Source organism: Sarcophilus harrisii, chromosome 2, assembly GCF_902635505.1.
Source record: "Sarcophilus harrisii chromosome 2, mSarHar1.11, whole genome shotgun sequence".
In the NCBI taxonomy this organism is placed as follows: Eukaryota; Metazoa; Chordata; class Mammalia; order Dasyuromorphia; family Dasyuridae; genus Sarcophilus; species Sarcophilus harrisii.
Window position 1 is genome coordinate 2,830,843 of NC_045427.1, and position 24,314 is coordinate 2,855,156.

Below are 24,314 nucleotides of genomic sequence, written 5' to 3' on the forward strand. Positions count from 1 at the left end.
GCTGCCTTTTGAAGGCTTTCTAGGGCTCTGGTCTAGCTTTCTCTCTGTCTCTCTCTCCCTCCTTCCCTTTAAGTTTTGAGAGTTCTCTATGTATAAGTGATAATCAAACCCACAGGAGTCAGGAAAATTGCAAAATAAACATTCAGTTCTGTTCAGTTACATTTAGCAAACATTTATTAGGTACCTACTGTGTGCAATTCAATTCAACAAGCATATATTAAACACTTACTATGTGCTAGAAACAGGAAATATCAAGGTGGGAAAAAGTTAACATTCAATTTGTGGTATGTGACTTTTGAATAAATCCAATATAATTTGAAGATGAAGAAAGAATAGACAACTAAGGAAATTAAGAAGTTTCCCAATGGACATTTTAAGAGTTTTGAGAGACATAGTTTCTGGGTAATTTAATAGTTTTATTAATAAGGCCGGCGGGTTATTAATAAAAAGATGGTCATCTGGCTGTGTCTCTTACACCGACGATCCTAATAGTAGTGAGGTCACAGATTAATGCCTTCTGAAGAGGAAGTGTTCCTGAGGGGCAGCAGTCAACTCACCTTGGTTAACACAAAAACCGGTGTGGGATGTATCAAAATGAAGGTCTTGGGGTATGTGACTTGGCTCGCTTAAGTTTTGGTCAAATGTATATTATTTTCCACACTATCAGTCTTGATAATAGGGAGAAGCAGCTTTTCTCTGGCTCTGTCTGAGAGAACAAAGTGAGTAGGAATACACCCATTAGCCCATATTTACAATTTCTTTTGCTGTCTGACTAGCTCTTGGTCTGGGTAAATCTTCAAGAGAAATTTCCCACCCTGGGTGGTTTCTGGATGAGGAAGTAGAAAGGGGGGAAAACCTTGGCCCTGATATAATAATTAGCTACTAAATATAAGAGAAATAATCATTTCTCCCTTTTGACTCTAATTGAAAGGCAGTCTCCTTAATGAGTCACTAATTGGTATAACGAACAAAGGTTCCCAACTATGATGACGGGTAACAAAGTGAGGGAGGAAAAGGGAGGAATTGATGGACACATTGATAAAGCCAGAGAAATTCCCTTTGGTAAGTAAACCTTATACGTCAAAAGATGCAAAGGGAAAAAGTAAGCAGTAAAATAAATAAATAAAAAAAAAAAAAAAAGTCCTTTTAAAGCTCAGAAGGTTCATCTCCAGTCATCTGATTTAGGACGCCATCTGATGGCGCTTTCTGGTCTGGGTGTCTCAAAGCAGTTTCCAGCTGACTATCTTCACAGACAAATCACTTGTAAAGATTTTCTTTCTCTCTTAAAAGTCTCCTACAAAATCGATCTTAAAACACAATTTTAATTACTTTGCCAATAACCAGGTCAAATAATGGAAGTTACCTCAACCTTTATGTCTCTATTATTAGAAAATCAGATTTAGAAACTTTTGGACCAGGGAATTTCCATTTTTAGGTGGGTTAATTGTAGTTTTGATTATTATATTGATAATTCCATCAATTATTGATTATATTTAGGCAATTCAAATGCAAGTAAAAAATCAGAACCCAATTTTTACACTTGATTCGCTTATTTTTTATTATTACAGTTATTATATTACATTATTATTACAATTATACAAGAATTACAATGATTTGCTTATTTTAAGGATGAGATTCTGCTCATTTTTATAAGATAGATTACTACAAAACTGAATTCATTTAAAAGATAGCTTCTTTTCTTCAGCTGCCTTCCTTCTGGCTGACAGAATCCAAGGAGATACAGAGCTGCAAAGGGGGACACTTCAACCCTTCTCTGCCTTGGAGACCAACATGGGGCCCCTCGTTTCTTTGGTCGCTTCCATATTCCTTTCTGCTTTTCGAGTGAAGAAGTTAGGGGCTCTTAACCTTGTGAGTTCCTTTCGAGGGAAGTGAGACAAATGGAGTCTTGGAATCACAGAGCTGGGGGTCAAGGGTGTGGGACTCCAAAACCAAACCCAACGTTGGTGCTCCGTGGGGCGAACTCAAGAGCAACTGAGAATGTCACTTGTCTAGCTGCAACATGGCATTTGGAGATGAACTCGGTGGGCCCTCTGTCATGTAGAAACTGCTATATCTCAGCTCATCCCCTGAGACCAAGTTGGTATAGAATGTCCCCAAGGGTTTTGTGGGTGCGAAATATTTGCATTTCTGCTTTAGATAGATCTTCAAAGTATAAAGCCCTTTGTAAAAGCTAGTCAGTGTGTGGTTCCATGGGGCACTATTCCCTGGAGAACAACAATGGTGGGGAACACACCTGGAGTAGAGATTTGAGCTGCCAGTGGTGGAAGAGAGTCACCCTGTCCCCTCAGAGGTACCCAGGACCAAAGTGGGTCTCCAAGAGTGGTCTTAGAGAAAGTACTCACTGTATTTGCCACAGTTCTGCTCTAGGGTAACCTCGGCCCAGCCCACAGAGGGTTATTCCTGGATTTAGTAGAAGGAATCAAAAGGGCCATTTGGATCAGTAGGGCCGGAAGAGGCAATCTCCAAGTCTCAGAGCTCAAGGAGACTGTCACCATTGAATCTATTTCACTTCTGAATAGGAATTCCTTCTATATTATTTCCCAAAGGAGTCCTCCAGCTTCTATTTGAAGACTTCCAAGGACGGTGAGCTCACCACCTCTCAAGATGACCCATGTCACTCTCAGATAATTTCCTAGTAGTAGGAAGCGTTTCCTGCTATCAAGCTTAAATTTGCATGTTCATAAAGCAGATTTGTTTTGCTTTATTTTTGTTTCTTTGCCAGTCACATGTAAATGTAGAGATCATTTTGTTGTGCCTCAGTTTCCCTAAAGTGTTCTGCTTCAATCCCCCTGGTTGCAACCCTTCCCTGACTATTAGGGCTGATATAACTTAGGGCTGGCTACTCTGGGGTCATAAACTGTAAATGTTTAATTTCAGATAAGGGGGAGATCTATTTCTGACATCTTGGCTCCTAAGCCCTCCTAAGTTATCAAGAATTTATGGCTCTCACTCCCCAACCTGTCAGAACAGAATTAATGGTCCCTTTCTGGAAATTCCCGTGCTCACCAGTGTTCGGACTCCACCCCCTTGCCTTTGTCTCCCCAATCTCTAACGCCATATAAAAATCATTGGAATCTCACATTCCATGCTGAATTCTTTGAAAGTCCAATTCAGCCCTGGGGGGAATAATGGATTCTGATTTAACCCCCCCCCCCCCGAAAATCTCTCCCTCTCAGAAACTCAAAATATTAGATCTCTCTATCTTGCCTCAGTTTCTCCAGCATTACAATTTGAGAAAAATTCTCAGAAATTGTACTTAAAAAGAAAAAGCAAAATTCTCCCTGCTTTTGCCATTCTGTGTGCTGTTTCCCCTAGCACTGTGGGCGAATCGGTGGAGACATTTTGGACTCATGAGGTGACAGTGAGTCATAGAACCCAACAGTTTCCAAAGTACTGAAGGTCAGCGGGCAGTGGAGAGACAGAGGGAGCATGTGGGCGGTTCCAGAACAAGGGGAGCCGGGAGCCAGGATGGGAACAGACCGCTTAGTTCTGTGAGATGGGGAGTCGGGTCGGAGCCATGGAGTGGTGCTGGATGTGGGTCTCTGTCATCCCTTCCACATCAGGGCAAGGAGGAGCGAGGGTGAGCCCTTGTGACCAGCTGATGGAGGATGTAGACAAGGGTCTTCTAGAAGCACAAGTGTGAATGAGAGGCAAGTGACAGCATTGGGTGAGCCAGACTAGCAGCAGGGAAGGGAGGGGAGAGGAAGACCTTCCCAATCCCAGCAGCTGCCACTGTTCCACCGCCTCTGCCGGCACTCCGGTCGGGGGCAAGGACGAGCTCTGCCGCAGGCAGGCGGCCCCGTTTGTGGACATTGGTCCCCTCAGACAGATCCGCCCCTGCAGGGGTGCACATCTCTCCTCAGAAGGGCTCTATTTAAGGAGACTGGGCAGCTGCCCACCCCTGAGAGTGCAGCGAGTTGGGCAATCCCAATTTGGTGCCCGGGGATGTTGGCAATCGCCTGATGGGCCACGTCTCAGAACAGGGAGGCCGGGGCCTGCCCACACAACTATTGGGCTCCACAAGGCTCCCTGCCCTCTGAGAGCCTCCAGAGATCGGCCCTGGTTTTTCCCTAGGTCTCAGCAAAGTCTGGATCTTTCAGGCGAATCGGTCAATTGAAGGCTTTACACTAAATGCCCTGAAGTCCCTGATCAGTTCCGATGGGCGAACTGGCCTGACGCCTCCACAAGCAGCATATGTGGCGGATATCACTCTTTGGGATCAGTTATGAACCAAGATATTGGAATATTTGCCTTCGGGGGGAGGGGAGAGCTGCCCTGGAAGGAATCAGAATGCTTCAGCCCTGCTCTCAGACTCGGGGCAGGAACCCAGAAAAGATGCTCCCCGAAGGAAGGAAACAAACTTGTTAAGCTCCTCCTGGGGCTGCACTGTGCTAAGTGCTTTGCAAACGGTTCTTAGTTGATCCTGACAACAACCTGGAGAGGTAGGAGCTGTTACTATCCCTATTATACCATTGGGGAAACTGAGGCAGATAGTGGTTCATGACTTGCCCCAAGTCACATGGGGTCGATGGCGGAATGTGAACCTTCCTGAGTCCAGATCCAGCGCTCTGGGCATCGTGGTTCGCCCTAGCGGACAACATCCCCTAGACACAGGTCCGCCCTAGCGGACAATGGGAGTGCGGGGATTGCTGTGCTCTTCACAACTGTTCCAAAGAGATCTAGAAAATATACCAGACCAAGCCTTGAAGGGAAACACAAGAAAAAGGCACATTTTCCCATTTTTCCAGTCCGGTCAGGAGGAGGGCGGAGGGAGGGGGCAGAGAGGGGTCAGGGGGCATTGCCGATGACCCAGTTTAGCCACTCCCTAATTGACTGGCATTGCTTGGGATGCCTGTTCTTTCCTTTTCCTTCTAATGTCTCCCTTGCGGTGGGGCCTCGGTGACTGTCTCCTCCAGGGTTGTCTCCCGGCTTCCTTATCTCCTGGTTCCGGGGTAGAGTCTGCCCATTTCTAGGCCCACTGTCAGAAGCGTGTGGCGAGTGTCCGGTCCTCCGGCTGTTTCTGAGAAGGGGGCGCCTCCTGCCCACCCCCGACTCCTTCCTCCCTCTCCAGACACCCTGGTGTTATTCCCCTCCAGCTGGCTGTGGGTCACGCAGAGTCCCCGGGCAGAAATGCCCTTAGAACCCTGGAGGGTCTGTGAGCCTCTCTGGCCATGTGGGCTCTTCCCCACGTCTCCTTTCTCCGCTCCATTCAAGCGCAAGTGTCGGACAAGTCATTGCGTTAGTTTGATGCACCAAATTCATTTATTATATTGTATATATTCTATTAACTTTATTATAAAGACCTGCTCAAGGAAGCGGAACCCGGAGCCTCCCCCGCCCCCTTCCCGCAGGCTACAACAGTCGGGATCCCACTAAAGGTGGGGAGGCATCCCAGGGGGGAGCCCTCCCCGCCGCCGCGGGCAGCCGGCTTTCCCCCTTGTGCGAGCTGGAGGCTCAGACTCCCCGGAGGCGCCGGCAGGCCCAGGGGTGACGGGGGGCCCCCAGGGACGCGTCTGAGGGCGGATCCGAACTCGGGGCTCCCGGATTCTGGGCCCGGCGCTCCGTGGGACAGACGTGGGCAAGTTTCCGCAGAGCTTCACAGAAACTTCGCTTCCTCGGAAACCCGGAGCCTCAAGGTCACGTAAAGTCTGACCAAGGAGCTTTCAGACGGAGACTCGCTGCTAGAAACTGGCTTAAGCTGGCCAGATCCAAGGGCGGCGCGGGCTCCCGGAGCCTCAGGCGCGGGCTCCCGCAGCGTCAGTCGCGGGCTCCCCGGAGCGTCAGGCGGGGGCTCCCGGAGCGTCAGGCGCGGGCTCCCCGGAGCGTCAGTCAGGCGCGGGCTCCCCGGAGCGTCAGTCAGGCGCGGGCTCCCCGGAGCGTCAGTCAGGCGCGGGCTCCCCGGAGCGTCAGTCAGGCGCGGGCTCCCCGGAGCGTCAGTCAGGCGCGGGCTCCCCGGAGCGTCAGTCAGGCGCGGGCTCCCCGGAGCGTCAGTCAGGCGCGGGCTCCCCGGAGCGTCAGTCAGGCGCGGGCTCCCCGGAGCGTCAGTCAGGCGCGGGCTCCCCGGAGCGTCAGTCAGGCGCGGGCTCCCCGGAGCGTCAGTCAGGCGCGGGCTCCCCGGAGCGTCAGTCAGGCGCGGGCTCCCCGGAGCGTCAGTCAGGCGCGGGCTCCCCGGAGCGTCAGTCAGGCGCGGGCTCCCCGGAGCGTCAGTCAGGCGCGGCCCCCGGAGCGGGCCAGGCGCGGGCCCCGGAGGCCAGGCGCGGCCCCGGAGCGCCAGGCGCTGGCCCGGGAGCGCAGGCGCGGCCCCCGGAGCCAGGCGGGCTCCCGCAAAGGCCAGTCAGGCGTGGCCCCGGAGCGCCAGGCGCGGGCCCCGGGAGCGCCAGGCGCGGCCCCCGGGAGCGCCAGGCGCGGGCCCGCAGGCCAGCCAGGGCGCCGGGCCCCCGGAGCGTCAGGCGCGGGCCCCCGGAGCGTCAGGCGCGGGCTCCCGGGAGCGTCAGGCGGGGGCTCCCCGGAGCGTCAGGCGCGGGCCCGGAGCGCCGGGGGGGCCCCGGAGCGCGGGCAGGGCGCGGGCCCCCCAGCCGTCAGGCGCGGGCCCCGGAGGCCGGGCAGGCGGGCCCCCGGAGCGCGGGGGCCGGGGCCCCGGGAGCGGGGCGGCGCGGGCCCCCGGAGCGCCGCCGGGCGCTGCCCCGGAGCGCCAGCCAGCGCGGGCTCCCCGGAAAGGCCAGCGGCGCGGGCCCCCGGGAGCGCCGGCGGGCCCCGGGAGCGCCAGGCGGGGCTCCCCGGGAGCGCCAGGCGGGGCCCCCGCAGGTCAGTCAGGCGCTGGCCCCCGCCAGGGGCGCGGCCCCGGGAGGCCGGCTCCCCCGGAGGCCAGGGCGGGGCCCCCGCAGGGCCAGTCAGGGGCCCCGAGCGCCAGCGGCGCGGGCCCCCGGAGCGAGGCGCGGGCCCCGGGAGCGCCAGGGCGGGGCCTCGGAGCGCCAGGCGCGGGCCCCGGAGCGCCAGGGGCGCGGGCCCGGAGCGCGCGCGCGGGCCCCCAGCCCAGCGGGCGGGCCCCCGGAGCGCTGGGTCAGGCCTGGGCCCCCGGAGCGCGTCAGGCGCGGGCCCGAGCGCCAGTCAGGCGCGGGCCCCGGAGCGGTCAGGCCCCCCGGAGCGCCAGCCGGGGCCCCGCAGGCCGAGGCGCGGCCCCCGGGGCCAGGCGCGGGCCCGAGCCCAGGCGCAGCCCGAGCGCCGGGACCCCCCACGGAGCCCCAGAGCGTGCGGGGGATGAGGAGGAAGGAGGGGGCAGTAGCATGTGAGGGATGATGTAACCCAAAGGGGAACCGACCAATCCCTTGGGGGGGGGGGGGAAGAGAGCGGCCTGCTCCTGTCCCAGTTCCCGGGGACTTTCTCAAGGAAACGTCTGTTTTCTGACTTTGGGGGTCCGCTTGTTTCTGACTCCCCCAAGTTCTCGGACCGTTCACCGCGGGAATTTGGGGCGAGACCCCGAGGGGCTGCGGAGGCGGGGGCCGGGAAGCGCGCAGGCGGGCTGGGGGGCCATCAGCCAATGGCCTGAGGAGGGAACAGGCATCGATTAGGCGCCCGCAAATCGGGATCTTGCGAATCATTACTCCTGGAAGGCGGGGATGTCATTGTGCCCGTTTCACAGAAGAGGAAACTGAGGCCGCTGCGGGAGGCGGGGGCCGGTGCTCCTGGCGGGTCCGACCAGGTTTTTTTTTTCTTCCATCCCTCAGGGATTGAGAAGGACGGTCCTCTCTTGCTCCCTCGGCCCCGCCCTCGAGGTGACGTCATCCAAGGCACCTCCCACAGTCATATGCCCCTCCCCACCCCCCCCTCGGCCGAAGTCAGCCCCGCCTCGCCACAGCTCCCCTGAGGTTCCTAACTCGCTGGCCCCGATCCCCAGCCCTCGGGAGCCGGAGAATGGGGAACCTCGGGGCAGCCGGGAAAAACCCACCCTTTCCTCGAAGACGCCGAGCGTCCTTCACGTACACTAACGGACCGCCGTCGCCCCGCTACGCCAGCTCAAAGGGCGGGGGGAGGGGGAGCAAGGCGCACGAGACCTCTCCGGATTGGCCGAGGCGCGTGGGTCCCGCCCCTCCGGCTCCTCACGCCCCCTTCCATTGGGCCCCGGGTCGGGGGCGGGGCCGACGGGGCGGTCTCGCGGGGCTGTCCGGTGCGCAGGCGTCCATCGGCTTGGGGGCGGGGCCGAGGCTGGAGGAGGAGGAGGTGGCCTGAGGAAGTGCGGAGGCAGAGCTGCTGAGGAGGCCCAGGGTGTCGGCTCGCTCGACGTCGGGGAAGCCGGTCCTTTGGCGTGAGGCCGATAAGGCGACCGACCGCACCCATGACGTTCAAACGGAGCCGCGGGGACCGGTTTTACAGCACCTGGTGCTGCGGCTTGTGCCATGTCCGCACCGGGGCCATCATCCTGGGGACCTGGTACATGGTGAGCCCGCGGAGGGAGGGGGCGGGGCGGGCGTGTGTGTGTATGTATGTATGTGTGGGAGAAATTTAACGCCTCTGCGCTTGTGCACATGCGCTCGGAGCCGGAGGGAGGGCGGGGGAGGACCCGGAGCTTCGCGCATGCGCCGTGAGGGCGGCAGGCCCTTTGGGGAACGCGCCTGCGCCGCGGTGGGCTGGCCCCGCTTTAAACGTCGCGTGTTGAGTTGAGTTTCGGAGGGGAGGGCTCGGTGAATTGAGGAGGACGGGGCTTGTCTGTTCCTGGGGTCTGAGACTTTAGGCAGAGAACTCCCGAGGCCCGGAGGTCGGAAGGGCCTCCCATCCCCGTGGGAGATGATGCGGGGGGGGGGGGGGGGGGGGCTGGGGTTCCGACAGCGTGCCCCTCCCCCCGGAGGCCGCCCCTCCCCCCGGAGGCCGCCCCCCTCCCCCGGTCTCTAGCGTGGGGGGGCGGGGTTCGGGTCCTGTGTCCTCCCCCTCGGAGCCTGGCCCGGCCCGCTGCCTTCTGCGCGGCTGCTTTTTTCCTCCATTGTATCTTTGGGAACAGAAAGATTCTCGGACAAGCTGGGGGAGGGAGGGGGAGAGCGCTCTTTTCTGACCAGATTTATTGTCGGTCCGAGACTGGCGTTTTTTGCTGTTTATAAACTTGTGACTGTTCTTGGCCAGGCCCTCCCCTGGAGGGGGGAGGGGCCCCGGGCCCTGGAGAGGTCCGGCCTCAGCTCCTGCCGCAGATACGGGCCGCGGGCCTCGGGGTCTCGGTCCGTCAGACAAAGGCCCTGGGCTGGGGGGGGGCCCTGACCCTTAGTAGAAAACTGATAGGGGGAGGGGGTGGGGAGGGGCCGGGCCATGGGAGGCCAATTCCTCGGTTCTGACGCAGAGGGACTGAGTCAGACTCTCCCTCCTCCTGTGCTTGTGTTTCAGAACTGAGGGAGGGCTCCTGGGTGCTCCATAAAGCGCCGTCTCTCCTCTGGCCCGGCTGCCTTTCCCCCGGGCTCCATGGGCCGCCAGACTGACCCGCTTCTCTGGCCGTCTCCCCTTCTGAGCCTTTGGCGGCCCCCGTCTGCTTCCCAGACTCCCCCGCATCGCTCTGGGTCCCGGTCAGGTTCCACCCCCTCACCCCCAAGGCCAAAAAGGCACATGGGATCATTGGTTACAAGAAGGGAAAGTCCTGTCCTGACGAAGTTATACCTTGTTTCCTCTAAAGCTCTGTAAGTTCCCAGGGGGCCGGACATCTACTTTGTCCCTCTGTCCCCAGCCCGACAGCCTGCTTAGAATATGAATGTGGAAATGCAAGGAAGCAAAAAGACGGGGCCCTGCCAGCAATAGCCTCCTCCTGTTGGACCTAGGAAGCCTTCCCAGGGCCAGATGTGGGAGGCTCAGCAGGGAGCTGCCTGGGGGAGGAAGCAGCAGGGGCCCCGGCCCGGCCTTTTCTGCTGTCTCTGCCCACACTTGGTGGCAACGTTCTGGGTCTTGTCTTCCTTGTTTTTTAAGTCTCTATCCCCGGCACCTTGGCACTCTCCCTCACCAGGGTGAGGCAGGTGTTTGTTGAGGTTGTGTGAAGTAGTTTACAATTAGGCTGAGAAGGGGACCAAGCCATCCGGGCCCTTTCCCAGAGATCCTGCCTCTGGCCGGAGACCCAGAGGGGCTCAAATGAGAGGGGATGAGCTCAGTGTGCCCCAAGAAGGCAGCTCGTGTCCTGGTCTCTGAGGCCTGGACCATAGAATTGGAGAGATGTTGGGGCCCACCTCATCCCATGTAATGCCGCCCATGTGTGACAGTCCCTGCTTGCCCAGCAAGTGGTCCTCCTAGCCGGGCCTCCTGTGGGTCAGCTAAAGCTTGGTGAGGGCCATCTTGTCTTCCCTTCCTCCGTCCTTCAAACCGCCTTATCGGGACCTCCCTCTGCTGACTCACAGGGCCTAGGTGGAAGATTGTCATTTCCCCCCCGAGGAGTTTCCAGTTCAGCCCAGTTCTCTGTCCTGTCAGTGCCTCAAGATTAGCTCTTGCCTCTAGCTTTGTAGAAGACATCAGCAAGTTTGATAAAGTGCCCTTGGTAAAAGTACCAAACGGCTCAGCCAGGGGGTGGAGGAGAGCAGTGGCAGCAGGCGTCCACCCTCTGTCTTGTGGGGACCAAATGAGATCACGGTGGGAGCGGGGGCCAGGGCTGTGCTTAGCCCAGAGCCTGGTATCGGGGAGGCACCGTGTAAACACATTCCCCCTCCACCCCTGGGGTTAGTTCTCTGCCAAGAAAAAGATGAGCATTCATCGGGCAGGCTTTGGCATAGGTTAAGGTGAGCACCGATTGGAAGTTTTAGTTTAAGGCTAGTTTCTGGTCCACCTCAGCCGGCCACAGCTCCTGTCTGCTGCTATTCCACCCCCAGTGGGGAAAGTGCCCTTCATTCTTGTCGGGAAGATACCCACTTAAAAAGGTTCACCCACAGGAAAATCAGAGGAAATGGGAGTTTGTGGTGCCCCGATGGAGCACTTGGCATTTTTTCCTCATTTTTGTCCTCTGCTGATGGAAGGAAGGACCCTTGAGCCCAAAGAAGGGGATGGGAACTGGAGGAAGGACCCTCTGGTGCAGGGCATTCTTGTCATTGGCAAGTGGACAGAGTTTGAGCCAAACCACGGGATTGCTGGTTTCTTCAGAGGAGCCCCTTCCTTTTGATCTTACCCATTTTTGCCCTCTTCCCCCAAGCCCACTTGAACGGCCTCTCCCCCGACCCTACCTTGCTGTGGTGGAATCCTCCTTTTGGGTCAGTTTATTCATTGTGAATTTTCAATTTTAGAGTGTCAGGAGGAAGTATTTCTAGGGAAGCTGTAGCTGATGTGAAGGAGGAAACAGGATCCATCCCACTGGGACTTCTTCCATCCTTTTGGTTTGTTTAAAAGGTGAACAAAGCAAACTATTTTCTAACTCCCCAAATTTAAGTTTCCATATTTCACATCCCCCAGAGAGACAGTGTAGGAGGGTGGCTAGGGCCCTGAACAGAAGCAGGAAGGTCTCGTCCTGGCCATGTCGAGAAGATGCAGACCTCCCACGGCAGTTTCCTCCAGCAGGAAGTCCCTCGTGGTCCTGAAGTCAGAGCTCTGACGCCATTCCTGCCCCTCACAGCCTGTGGCCCCTTGTGGTATTCCTTTCCCCTTTTTATCTGATCCCTGACTTTAGCTTATCAGTTGCTTGAAATTTTGAAAAATCTTTTTTCTTTGCATTGTTAATTACTAGTGCCACAAGGACTGGCTTGGCGAATCCCAGTTTAACATATATGCAAACATTTCATTGAAGAAACGTTCCTAGAAAAGTCTGAGCGGAAGCTGGTCTCCTCACATTTCCTTTTGGTGTTTTGAAACGGTCCAAGAAGCTGATGGCCTTGCTCCCTGGAGGCCACTGGCATCCTTGTTTTGTGAGGACCAGTGCTGAGAGGGTACAGAGGAAGCAGCCCTACACTGTATTTCAATCTCAACAGCAAGCATTGAACTTGAGACCGAGTATGCCCTTGGGAAACAGAAGGGGGATGCTACCAAGCTACGGTTGCCCCCAGTGATGAGTTCTGTTGAGGGTCAGGAACAGGAAGCAGCAGAGCCAAGAGGAGGGGAGTAGTTTTTGCAGAAATTCCTTCAGAGCACAAGCTGATGGCTGCTTTTCGGAGTTTGAGATTGCTCTGAAGGTTAGCCCTTATGTGAATGCTTTTAGCAGCATCATAGGTCAGGGGCCCTCTGGAAAAGAATTGCTCAGGATCCCATCAGGAAGTGCTAGAATTAAAATACAGCTGTTACATATCATTTATATGACCTCCCAGCGAATTTTCAGACTCGGATTTTGAGACTCAGGTAGTTAAAGCCATATTTTTTTCTGATCTTTTCATTTTGAAATGGGGGTAATAATATAATAATGACTTCCCTCTCAGTGTTGTTTTGAGGATATATACAGCGCTTTGCAAACCTAAAAACGAGTGTTGTGTTCGTATTAGCCAGGGTTAGTGGGCCATGGTAGTACTATGAGTACGTGAGTACAGACTAATCCACTTCATGAATGCCCGGGATGTTAGCTGCCTTCTGGCCTTAGAGACAATGCATCAGACTTCATAGTTCCAGAGTAGCTAAGTATTTACAGCTGATCCCTGTATAACATTGCTGTCACCATGTACAATGTTCTTCCGGTTCTGCTCACTTCATTCACTTTGCATCAATCTATATAGCTTTCCCAGGCTTTTCTGAAACCATCCTGCTCCTAATTTCTTCTAGTGCAACAGTATTTCTTTCAGTGGTAGTATACCACAACTTGTTCAGTCGTTCCCCAATCGCTGGGTGTCCATCCTCTCAACATCCAGTTTTTTTGTCCCCACCAAAATTGCTAAAAAAAATTTTTTATACACATAGGTCCTTTTTAGCTCTTTCACTGATCTCTTTGGAGGACTGGCCTTATAATGATATTGTTGGGTGAAAGGGCATGCAGGTTTTTAGTCCTTTGGGCATGCTTCCAAACTGTTTTTCAGAGTGGTTGCACCAGTTCACAACTCTACCAACAATGGATGAATATACTTCCTTTTTCTCTTGTATGTGTTATTTTCCTTTTTGGTTATATTAGCTAAACTGATGGGTATGAGGTAGTACCTTGGAATTATTTTAATTTGCAGTTCTCTGATTGTTAGGATTTAGAACATTTTTTCATATAATTATTGATAGCTTTTGTTTCTTCTTTTGAAAACTGCCTGTTCATCTGTTACCATTTATCAATTGGAATATGGCTCTTTATTCAAATTTGGCTCACTTATCCATATGCTTGAGATATGAAGCCTTTATCAGAGAAACTTGCAATAAAATTTCCTCTCGGTTTACTTTTAATTTTGATTGCATTGGTTTTGTTTAAAAAATTGTTAATTTCATATGATCAAAATTATCCACTTTACTTCCTGTGAGCCTTTCTAAGGTCTCTTGTTTGAACATGAACTTTTCTGTCCTCCGTAGATCAGGCAGATAATTTCTTCTATGTGCCTCTAATTTGTTTGTGATATCACCTTTTTATCCAATTCATGTACCCATGTTAACCTTCTCTTGGCATGTGTGATGAGATGTTGGTCTATTCTTAATTTCCACTAAGCTGCTTTCCAGCTTTCTCAGTAATTTTTGTCAAATGTTGAGTTCTTGCCCTATTTGCTGAAATCTTTGGGTTTATCATACACTAGGTAACCATAACTGTTTACTTCTGTGTATCATGTACCCATTTTATTTCACTAATCCAGTACTCTGTTTCTTAGCCAGTACTAGATTTTTAGATGATTACAACTAGTGCCTTCTCCACTTTTTTATTCATTGATTCCCTTGATATTCTTGACCTTTTGTTTCTCCAGAGGGATTTTGTTGTAATTTTTCTAACTATAAAATAGTTCTTTGGTAGTTTGGTATGGTACTGAAGAAATAAGTTAATTAGCTGGAGAGAGATCATTTCAATCATCTTCCATCATCATCAGAACTGTTCCCATACTTTGTTACTCTGCCTAGATTCATTCCCATTGACTCAAAAGCTCCCATTCCCTCTTATTCTCATTTTCAGTGATACTGAATCCCAGTTGACTGAAAGTAAGTTCCCTCTGCTCCTGAAACTTTACTACCCTTTTCCCCTTCAGCTCTACCTCTCCTTGTCTCTGTCCTTGAGCCTTCAGGAATTTCTATTCAAGTATTAACACATTTTCATTCATTTTTCAGTGTCCTCTCTCCCTTTTTAAAAGTTCCTGTTACTGGTAAGGGTACCACTTCCCTGTTAGGGGCCAGAACTTTGTACTTGAAACAAGGATTCTTATTAGGTGGAAGTTAGTGGAATTGATAAGACTATGGTTATCTGGTTTAGCATGGTGCTTAATCGATCTCTAGTTCAGCATGATTGATTTAATCTTGCAACAAATAATGGTTCCCTAGTGATATAATGATTGGTTTATATTGAGTATACTGCATATAAGCTGGGATAAACTGAGCCAGAGAGATTCATTTCATCTCCCACCTTTGTGGTGGCTGGAGGCTGGAGCACAAAGCCCTCGGACTGAGACAGACTTCAAGACAGAGACTGTGGTGGTGGTCTTCCTGCTTCTTCCACAGAAACCAAGGCACATTCTGGAGGACCTCAAGAAAGCTGGCCCAGGCCCCAGGCAAGGAAACTAGATTGTGAAGGAGATAATAAAGCATTTGGACTTTATCCCTGGCTTTTCTCATGATGATTACTAAGCTGAAAGGAAGGCTGGTCCAAGACCTCCAAAAAATCAACCAGAACACTACACTTCCCCTTCCAGTCACCAAGACTTGCTTGACTCCCTGCTTTCCTTCATCGCCCATATCTGAGCTGTCATCAAGGCCTGTTGATTTCAGTTCTGCAGCCTCTATTGGGGGTTTCATCTCTGCATCATGTTATGTAGCTTGTAACTCTGCAGCATCTCTTGTGGATTTTACCTCTGCAGCATTTCTTGTGAATTTCACCTCTGCAGCATCTCTTGGGAGTTTCATCTCTGCATCATTTCTTGTAGCTTGCAACTCTACATCATGTCTTGTAGATTACACCTTTACAGTATTTCTTGTAGATTGCACTCGCAGCATCTCCTGGGGGTTTCATCTCTGCATCATTTCTTATGGATTTCACTTCTGCATCATATCTTGTAGCTTGCACTTCTGCAGCATCTCTTGTAGATTGCACTCTGTAGCATCTCTTGTAGATTGCACTCTGTAGCATCTCCTGGGAGTTTGATCTCTGTATCATTCCTTGTGGATTTCACCTCTGCATCATATCTTGTAGCTTGCACTTCTGCAGTATCTCTTGTAGATTGCACTCTGTAGCATCTCTTGTAGATTGCACTCTGTAGCATCTCCTAGGGGTTTCATCTCTGTATCGTTCCTTGTAGCTTGTAACTCTGCATCATGTCTTGTAGCTTACACCTTTACAGTATTTCTTGTAGATTGTACTCTACAGCATCTCCTGGGGGGGTTCATCTCTGCATCATTTCTTGTGGATTTCACCTCTGCAGTATCTCTTGTAGATTGTACTCTGCAGCGTCTCCTGGGGTTTCATCTCTGTATCATTCCTTGTAGCTTGCAACTCTGCATTATGTCTTGTAGCTTGCACCTCTGCAGCATCTTTTGGGGGTTTCATCTCTGCAGCATCTCTTATGGATTTCATCTCTGCAGCATCTTTCCAGTAGGCCCCTTTCTCTCCTTTGACACTGTTCCTACCTTGGACTGTTGCAATAGCCTGTTTTTGAGGGCTATACTTGATCTGCTTAGCTATTCTCTGCAATACAATGAGAAAGATCTGATGGTGTCTGAATACGGACCAAAGTATGCTATTCAATGATATTTAAAAAAACAAACAAACAATTTTTAACACTTTTTTCCTTTTAAATTTTGAGTTGCAAATTCTCTCTCTCCTTCTACCTTCCCTCTCCGATACAGGTTTTATATGTATGTATAAACACATACACACACACATATATACATACACACAGGTATATATCTAGATGTGTATTTATGTGTATGTCACTCATAAGTTATATGTGTGCAATAATGTAAAACCTTTCCATATTAGTTGCTTTGTTCAAGAAAAGTAAGTAAAAAAGGGAAAATAGCATGCTTCAGTCTGTATTCAGACACTGTCAGTTCTTTCTCTGGAGGTGGATTGTTTTGTTCACCATGAGTCCTCTGGGACTGGGCTGTTGTGTCTTAAGAAGGGGGCAAGCAGAATGTTCCAGACATTCACAGGCAGGAAGGATCCTTATGGCTTGGCAACCCTGTGTCTAGAGACTGAGGACTACTCGGCTGCCTGGGGCTCTTTCCCGCAGGCTGGAAGAGATGCCCAGTCTCAACGGCTTGTTTGCTCTTCACCCAGCATGCTTTTGGAAGGGCCTTGTGAGAGTCAGCGCTTTCTGACTTATCTCCATTCGGCTAGACTTTTGCCTAACATGGTCCTGCCGAGCTCCTCACAGTGGCTGCCGTACACACAAAGGCTCCTTCCTCTCTCCTTGTGTGCCTTCTTCCTAAGTTTTCCCAAGCCGTTCTTGCCCAGGACTCTGACTTGCCCACCTTCTCCTCCCATCAGGCCATCTCCATGCTGATGATTCTGAGCCATTTATCCAGCTCTTACCTCTCTCCTGACCTTCAGTCTCATTCAACATGAGACTGAACTGATCTTTTCCTCAGAACCTCTGCTAAGTAGGCACCATTGTGACAGAATACCAGACCTGGAGCCAGACCTGAGTTCAAATCCAGTTTGAAACAGTTTCTGGCAGGGTGTCCCTGAGCAAGTCAACCTCTTTTTGCCTCAGATTCCTCACCTGTAAGTGAGGATGATGTCCCCTAACTCCTAGGGTGGTTGTGAGTCTAGTGAGGTTAAATTGTAACATACTTTGCAAAGCTTAAAACTATAAATGCTAGTTGATGTTATTTCCAATAACTGACATTTATGTCATGCTCACTGTGTGCCAGGTATTGGATTGAACATTTTCAAATATTTTCTTTTCACAACTACCTTGGGAGGCAGGTGTCATTATGATCCCCATTGAATAGATGAAGAAACTGAGGCAGACAGGTTAAGTCACTTGCCAGTCATTCGGGTTTACAAACCAGATCTTCGCTTGGATTCCTCCCTCTCTCATCCCTCACATCCCGTCCCTTTCTTGGATTTCTCTCTCATCCCTCATATCCTTTCCCCTTTCTAGTTGTTGTTCTAAACCTATTGATGTCCCCTTCATTCCATCTCTAGATTATGGCCCTTTTCTCCTCTGACATCATGGCGCTGCCAGGTGCAGGCCCCTGTTTCCTGTCTGTCTCCAGTTGGCCACCAGGGTGACCTTTGTGAAGAGCAGCTAGCACCCCAGCCTCCCCAGCCCCTTCAGAATCCAGCACACCAAACCCTTCATGGCCATTTTGCTTCCTGCATCCCGTTGACGATGCTGGCCAAAATCCTTGCTCGTTTTCTCAGCTGCCAGGCTCTCCTTTCCTCCTCTGGGCTTTTGAGTCCTGCAGATGCCCCAAGAACAAAGGCCTTCTCTCAGACTGCTCCTCAGCGACCATGTCTATATCTTGTGTGTCTGGTGGTTTGCTGGCACATAGTAGGCGCTTCTTAAATGCACGTTGACACTGATCTGTTGACTCCGCCCTTCTCCAGCTTCCCCCTGCCTGCAATGCTCTCCTCCTGCTCCCAGTCCCGACCTCCCTGGCGTCAAAGTCCAAGTTCGAGCCCATCTCTAGAAGGCCTCCCTGATCCCTCCTCATTTAAAGACCTTCCCGTTTTTGTCTGTAGCTCGTTTGTGCAGAGCTTTGCTTGTCTCCCTGCTTGATTGTAAGCCTCTGGGGGGCAGGAGCTGTTTTGCCTTTTTGGGCAACCCCAGGATTTAGCACAGTGCCCGGCACATAGCCTGGCACAAAATCCCCCATCGGTTGCTAGGTATGGGCACTGATGTAGGCTTCTGCTTGTCTGTGGGCAACAGTTTAGTGAAACAAACCCGAGGAACGGGGACCCCCGGGGTTTCCTCCACCCCAGCCTTCCAGCTCTTGGTCGTAGGCCTGGCCAGCAGTACAGGCTGTGCCTCCTGCCCGTTCCAGGGACTGAAGCTGGCTAGGCTGGCACAAAGATGCGTCTCATGGCATCCACTCCCAGTAGATAATATGAAGGGCTTCCACGTGGCACAAATGATCATTTAAAGCGTGCTCAGCTTTGACCACAAGGGGGAAGCCTACCTGTGTCCAGAGTCCTTGAGCTGCTTGAGGACAGCCAGCAGGCCCTCTGGGAACAGCAGCCTATGGGTGGTGGTGAAGGGGAAGGCCTGGGACTTCCCACAGAGCCGCCCCATCCTAACGGGCCCACTCCCCAGTCCGTCTAATTCTGCAAGGCTCTGTTGGGGTTTATCAGCTTGGAGAGTGACCTAGGAGATCGGGCTGGGGGCAGTCCAGCAGGAGCCGCCCTCCAGTATCGGAGCTTGGATTCTGGGGCTACAGATGAGAGGGCCTGCGACCCATTTGGGGCAAAGATGGGCATGCTGGTCAGACCAGCAGGTTGGTCTCTGCGCCAGATCATGTACAGAGAGAATATACAGCTTTTAGCACTTCCACATCTCCTGAGGCTTTGGGCCTGACTTAAGTAGTTTGTTTTCTTTTTCTAAAAGGGGGCGTTAATTGAGAGCAATAGTGTGAAATCCCCGGGCCTTGTTTCACTGTTGGTTTTTCTCTGCCTTCAGGGCAATGTTTGCATCATGGAATTATTGTATTGCTCTTTTAAAAAAATTTTTTATTGAAACTTTTTATTTACAAAGCATATGCATAGGCAATTATTGTATTGCTCTTTTTTCATATTTTTTACCCTCATGACTTAAGAGTTAAAATATTCTCCATCAAGTAGATGACTTTTCTTGTCCCCGCAGTGTAATGACCTACCTTCTGGATGTGTAATCCTTTTTTCTTTTTTAATAAAGAATATTTATTTAGGGCAGATAAATACAAATGGCTTTTGGGTGGAAAAACAAAGCCCTCAGGGGCTCGATGTGGCCAGCTCCATACCTGAGCTCCAGCCCTGTGCGGGACCTGCAACAAATGTCAGCTCTCAATTCCCATGGAGTCTCCGATGTTCGGTGGGGTGTGGATGTCTGTCTGGCGACAGTGACAAAATGGCAACAGCTGTCAGTGTCTGTGGGGCAGTTTAGGAGGCGCCAGACCCACTGTCTCATTGGGTCCTCACAACACACCTCTGGGGGACCTGAATTCAAATCCAGCCTCAGAAACTTCTTAGCCGAGTGACTTTGGACAAGTCACCAAATTTCTGTTTGCATCATTTCTTCATCTGTAAAATGGGGATCACAGAGGCACTTCCTTCCTGGAGGTGTCGGGAGGATCTGTTAGCCTTTGCTCCCTTTCACTCCTTCCCCTTGTATTGCAGAGGAGGAAGCTGAGCCTGAAGCAGATCAAGTGGGCAGGGAGCCAGGCAGAGCATGGGCCCTCCCGGTTCTCAGTCTGAGTTCTGGCCGTTCTGCCCGGCTGGGCCAGGATCACGTGGAATGGCCCCAGTTAGAGGGAATGGCTGCCAGGGACTGCGAGGCTCTGATTGCCCCTGGAGGCCCAGCCAGGTTTGGGGATAGCTGAGCCGGCCCTTTCTCTCCCAGGTGGTGAATCTGCTGGTGGGAATCCTGCTGACCTTGGAGGTGACTCACCCCAACACGGTGGCCACTGTCAACCTTCAGTATGAAGTCATCGGGAACTATTACTCCTCGGAAAGGATGGCTGGTAAGTGGGAGGCTCCACTCTGGCATAGCCCCTCCCTCCTGCTGGGCCTTCCGGGGGCTGACCCGGGCAGGCGCTGAGGGGCATAGCTGTGTCTGGACTCCTGAAGCCGCCCATCGGCCGCCCGAGGCTCCTTGCCTTTCTCCCCTTTGTCTTCCAAGCGTGTTTCAGAAGAGCTCTGTGTGCATCAAGGAGAGCTCTCACCAAAACCGGGAAGGAAATGGCCCGGGGCAGCCTGGGGCCCAAGTGGGCTGCTCCTTCCCCAGGACCTTTGGGTACCACGGGCTGGCACCCTGCCAGTCTGCGCTCTGCTTTTCCCCCCTGGCACCGCTAAGCCACAAGTCTGGGGGTGCAGACACGTGGCAGGGAAGGGTCCGGACTTCTTAGGTCATGGGCCTGTTGTCCAGTTGTTACGTCTCTGCTGTGACCGGTCGGGCGTCTGTGTCCTGGAAATGGGTCCCAGGGGTTGGCAGAAAGACTGCAGGAGGCTCGCTGAGAGAGAGAAGCTCCAGCAGGACATGGCCCGAGCAAGTGCCCACGAATGAGGAATGCCAAGGGGGCTGGCACTGGGCCACGGGGCGGGAACTGACAGCCAAGCCCCTCCTGTGTGCCAGGCCCTGTGCCAAGTGCTGAACCACTGGGGAGGGAGCAGTTTTGTCTCTTTATTTTAGAGTTGGCGAAACTGAGTCAGGGGAAGGACCTTGTGTCTGGGGGTCAGATTGGGATCTGGGGCCTCCGGCCCTCAGACATTCAGGAGGGGCCCCAGAGGCTGGGCTTGACACCCCCGTCTGGTTTTCGGGGACCACAGCCACGGGGAGCAGCCGAGCTTTTCCTGCATCTGCGGCAGAGGAGGGGCTGTGGCCCGCGAGGTGGGGCCGGGGGACTCTGCACACTTTGCTGACCTTCCTGTGTTTGTCTTTAGAGAACGCCTGCGTCCTCTTCGCCTTCTCGCTGCTCATGTTCACCATCAGCGCCATGATGGTCTATGGAGCCGCCGCCGTGAGTGCCCGCCCCCTTTCTGTCTGTCACTGACCTTGGGGCCCTGCTGGCGGTGGGAGCGTGGGGTAGGGGCCGCTCTCCAGAGGGCACGGCTCCCACAAGGGGGTGTTGGGGCCCGGGGCTGGAAGGGGCCTTCCTAAGTCAGTGTGACCCCAGTCCCGAGTGCAGGGAGAGGGGACGGTCCAAAGGTGGTGCCAGGGAAGGGATTGGTCCCTGTTCAGGAGCCTGTGCGGGGGGAGGGGAGGGCCCCTGGTCCGGAGCCTCCCCCGGCGGCTGACGCGTGTCTTCCTCCTCTCCCTCCGCAGCATCGCGTGGGCTGGCTGATCCCCTTCCTCTGCTACCGGCTCTTTGACTTTGTCCTCAGCTGCCTGGTGGCCATCAGCTCACTCACTTACCTGCCCAAGATCAAAGACTACCTGGACCAGCTCGTGAGTATCCGTGGTGGGGGCGGGACTGGCGGTCACCCTGGTGATGACCTCAGCCTTTCTTTGCTTCCTGACCCCCAGCCCCTCAGCGGACAGAGATCGCCCCGGCTGGATGGTCTGGGCGGGAACTTGACCACTCCCATTGGGGGCCGGTCCCTGGCGCTGGGTCACGGGGCTGGTGGGGACCTCGCAGAGAAGGAGATGAAGGTCCAGAAGGCCCCCTGGTCTTGGGTCGTCCCGGAGCCAGGCCGGGGCGTGACTTTGGTCTCAGGCTGACACAGTGCTGGGGCTAGCACCTGGGGGCCAAGGGGGCTGCTGCCCGCCTTTGGGCTCCCCCCCGGGTGAAGCCCGTTGGCAGGTGGGCCGGAGCAGGCTGAGGGCAGCCCAGGAGTGAGGGGCCTGGAGGGGCCAAGGCTGGCGACTTCCTGGGCATAGGAGGTGCAGGTGGGGCTGGGCCATGTGATTGGGGATGGGAAGGTGGCAGGGCTGGTGGGCATCCCCTCCCCCCTGCAGACCCCAGAAAGCCGGGGACATTGGCCTTGGGCCCCTGAGTCTGTGAGGGGGAGGGTCCTGGCCCGCCCGGCAGGGGGCACTCACAGCCGTCGCCTTCCCCACAGCCCCCCTTCCCCTACAAGGACGACCTGCTGGCTCTGGACTCGAGCTGCCTCCTCTTCCTGATCCTCGTGTTCTTCACCCTGTTCATCGTTTTTAAGGTGGGTGACTGGCACCCCCGCCCCCGTCTGCCCCCGGGCTTGTGGCCCAGCCTGGCCCTCTGGTCTCTTCCAAGAGACATATCCAGAAATGACCCTTGCACGATGGGGGGCAGGGAGTAGGGCCTGGGGGAGGGGCTGGGGACTGAGGCTGGGGAGTGGAGCAGGGGGCCAGGGATGAGGGCCAGGAGCAGCCCGAGAAATCACCTGTTTGCACTGACAGGGCCCTGGCCTTAGCCCGGGGCATCGGGATGGCCCAGGAAATTGTGGGTGTTCGGCTTCTGGGGTGACGGGCTCCCCTTCTCTTCTCAGGCTTATCTCATCAATTGTGTCTGGAACTGCTACAAGTACATCACCCACAGAAACCTCCCCGAGATCGCCGTGTACCCGGCCTTCGAGGCTTCTCTGCAGGTGAGGCCGGGGCAGAGCTTTCCTAGGCCCCCTTTGGGCAAGTGCTAAGCATGGGGCTGCCAGAGGTGCCGGGGACGGTTCGATCCATTCAGTTGCCGAGGCCTGCTTAGGGGAGGCTCCGGGCCCTGCGGGAGAGGCCTCCTGAGCTCAGGGCCCAGCCCGGCCTCACGGAGCCTGGAGGAAGTCCCGCCCCCCCCTTGGCCCAGATGTGATGTGAAGCCTGAGCCCAGGGTTCCAGCCTGGGCACACGCCTCGCCCGGACCCTCCCAGCTGGGTCCGTGTGTCAGGGTGACTCAGGATACTCCCCCAACAGGCCGAACCCCTCCCTCACTTGCCTTCAGTCTCCCCCATCCTCAGGACCCCTCCCCCAACCTCTCCTGCCCTTTGGAGCCCAGCGGCTCATCCCCTGGGGCTGCCCCCTGCCAAGGGCCCCGGGGTCTCTTGCCCCCTCCCCGTTCTCCTCCTCCGGGTTCTCTGACCTGTCCTCTCAGACCCGCTCCTCCTGGTTCAGTCCCTTGATGTGTCCCTGGTGTCCAAAGCAGAGCTCCTGCTCCCCCTCCTTGCACTGGGCTCTCCTCTGCCCCTGCCCTTCCCCCGCTCCCCCAAAGCCCAGGCCTTTTGGGGCGCCCCCTGCTCAGTGGGCTGCCGGGGCTCCCCCGGGCCTCCAGGAGGCAGCACCATGCCCCTCACTGTGGGAACCAGTGGCCGGGGCCTCCCCCGCTCTGGCCGGGCTTTGCTGCTCCTCACCCTCTCTCCAGATCCAAGGCCCATTTATTAAGCGCCTGCTGTGTGCCAGGTATCGCGGCAGCCGCTCTGACTCCCAAACTCCGGGAGTCACTTGTAGGTCGGGCCCCCGTGTGGCATAGATGGTGCCTCGTTCTGGGCTCGACTCCCCCGGACCAGCCAGCCCCCCTTTTCCTGTCCTGGGTGTGCAGGGCTGTGGAAGGGCATGGGGGGCCCCCGGGGGGGGAGAGGCGGCAGATGGGACAAAATGGGGCTCCTGCTCGGCCCCCCAGCCTGCAGCTTCTCAGGGCATCCGTGCCCCCCAGTACGTCCCCTCCCCGCCCACTAATGCGCCACCTCTTCCTCCCCAGTACATCCTGCCCACCTACGAGACAGCGGTGAAGATGCCCGAGAAGGATCCGCCCCCTCCGTACATCCCAGCCTGAGGCCCTGCCAGGGTCGCCACGCCCGCCCTGGGCCCCCTTGGGGAGCCCCCGCCCCCCGGCCCCCCCGCACACACTACGACCTGTTTTCCGATTGCTTGAACCCTTGTTCTTTATGAGTATTATGGGATGTTGGGGGGAGGGGGGCATTTGTAGAGTGGACTTTGGCCTTCGTTGTGGTTGACGTTTGGTTTAAGTGCATTGGTTTCACAGAAGGGGCTCTGGACCCCGGGCCGGGCCAGAGCAGGGACTCCCTGGGCCTCCGGATGCCCCGCCCGGCCCCCTCCGGCCCTGGGGGGAGGCCCCCCTGCCGGGCTCTGGGTCTCAACCTTTCTCTCTCTCTCTCTCTCTCTGACAAGATGCATTAATAAACCTTTTCAACAAAATTGGCCTCATCTCCTGTCTGACTGCTCAGCTGTGTTCTCCCCGCTCGTTTGGGGAAACTGAGGCAAGCTGGGGCTGTGAGTCTCTGAGTGTCTCCGAGCTCCAGAGTTCTGGGGCTGGAGCCCCACCTCCAGGCCCCTAACCCCCTTCCCCCAATTAGATTGTGGGTCCTCTGGGCTCAGCGCCCCCCAGTAGGTGCCCAGGCGATAGTGGGGCATAAAGCAGCTGGGGTCCCCTCCCTCCTGCCGGCTCTGGACAAAGGTGGAGAGGGGCTTCGGCCTCTGGGAGGAGGCAGCCGGCCAGTCTACTCTTAGCAAGTAGGGGGCTCCTTGGAGGCCTTGGCCCATTCAGGTCCCAGTCAGGAGCCCCTGGGGCCCCCTTCTCTTGGGAGAGAGCCCAGTGGGAGGCCTGGGGGCCCCCGCAGACCCCTGGCTGGCCTGGGAAAGGTCTGGGAGGTTCTGGAGTCGGAAGAGAGCTTGCTCGAAAATGACAGGAAGGTCGGGAGA

The 24,314-nt window shown here is 54.6% G+C and overlaps 1 protein-coding gene across 1 annotated transcript; it reads left to right on the top strand.

Moving 5' to 3' along the window:
- The first annotated feature begins 8,190 nt into the window (after window positions 1-8,190).
- On the top strand, window positions 8,191-23,810 carry LAPTM4A (lysosomal protein transmembrane 4 alpha). The gene is made up of 7 exons (XM_003758736.3): window positions 8,191-8,455; window positions 19,596-19,716; window positions 20,636-20,712; window positions 21,018-21,140; window positions 21,755-21,850; window positions 22,160-22,258; window positions 23,353-23,810. The coding sequence occupies exons 1-7, from the start codon at window positions 8,354-8,356 to the stop codon at window positions 23,425-23,427; spliced, it is 693 nt and encodes a 230-aa protein (XP_003758784.1). The 5' UTR covers window positions 8,191-8,353; the 3' UTR covers window positions 23,428-23,810.
- Window positions 23,811-24,314: the final 504 nt, after the last annotated feature.

What these genes read in the sequence shown, in the direction of transcription:
- LAPTM4A (XM_003758736.3), top strand. Translation starts at nt 8,354, where the DNA reads ATGACGTTCAAACGGAGCCGCGGGGACCGGTTTTACAGCACCTGGTGC. An exon ending in CCCTGTTCATCGTTTTTAAG is followed by an intron (nt 21,851 to 22,159) that starts GTGGGTGACTGG and finishes TTCTCTTCTCAG; the next exon opens with GCTTATCTCATCAATTGTGT. An exon ending in CCTTCGAGGCTTCTCTGCAG is followed by an intron (nt 22,259 to 23,352) that starts GTGAGGCCGGGG and finishes CTTCCTCCCCAG; the next exon opens with TACATCCTGCCCACCTACGA.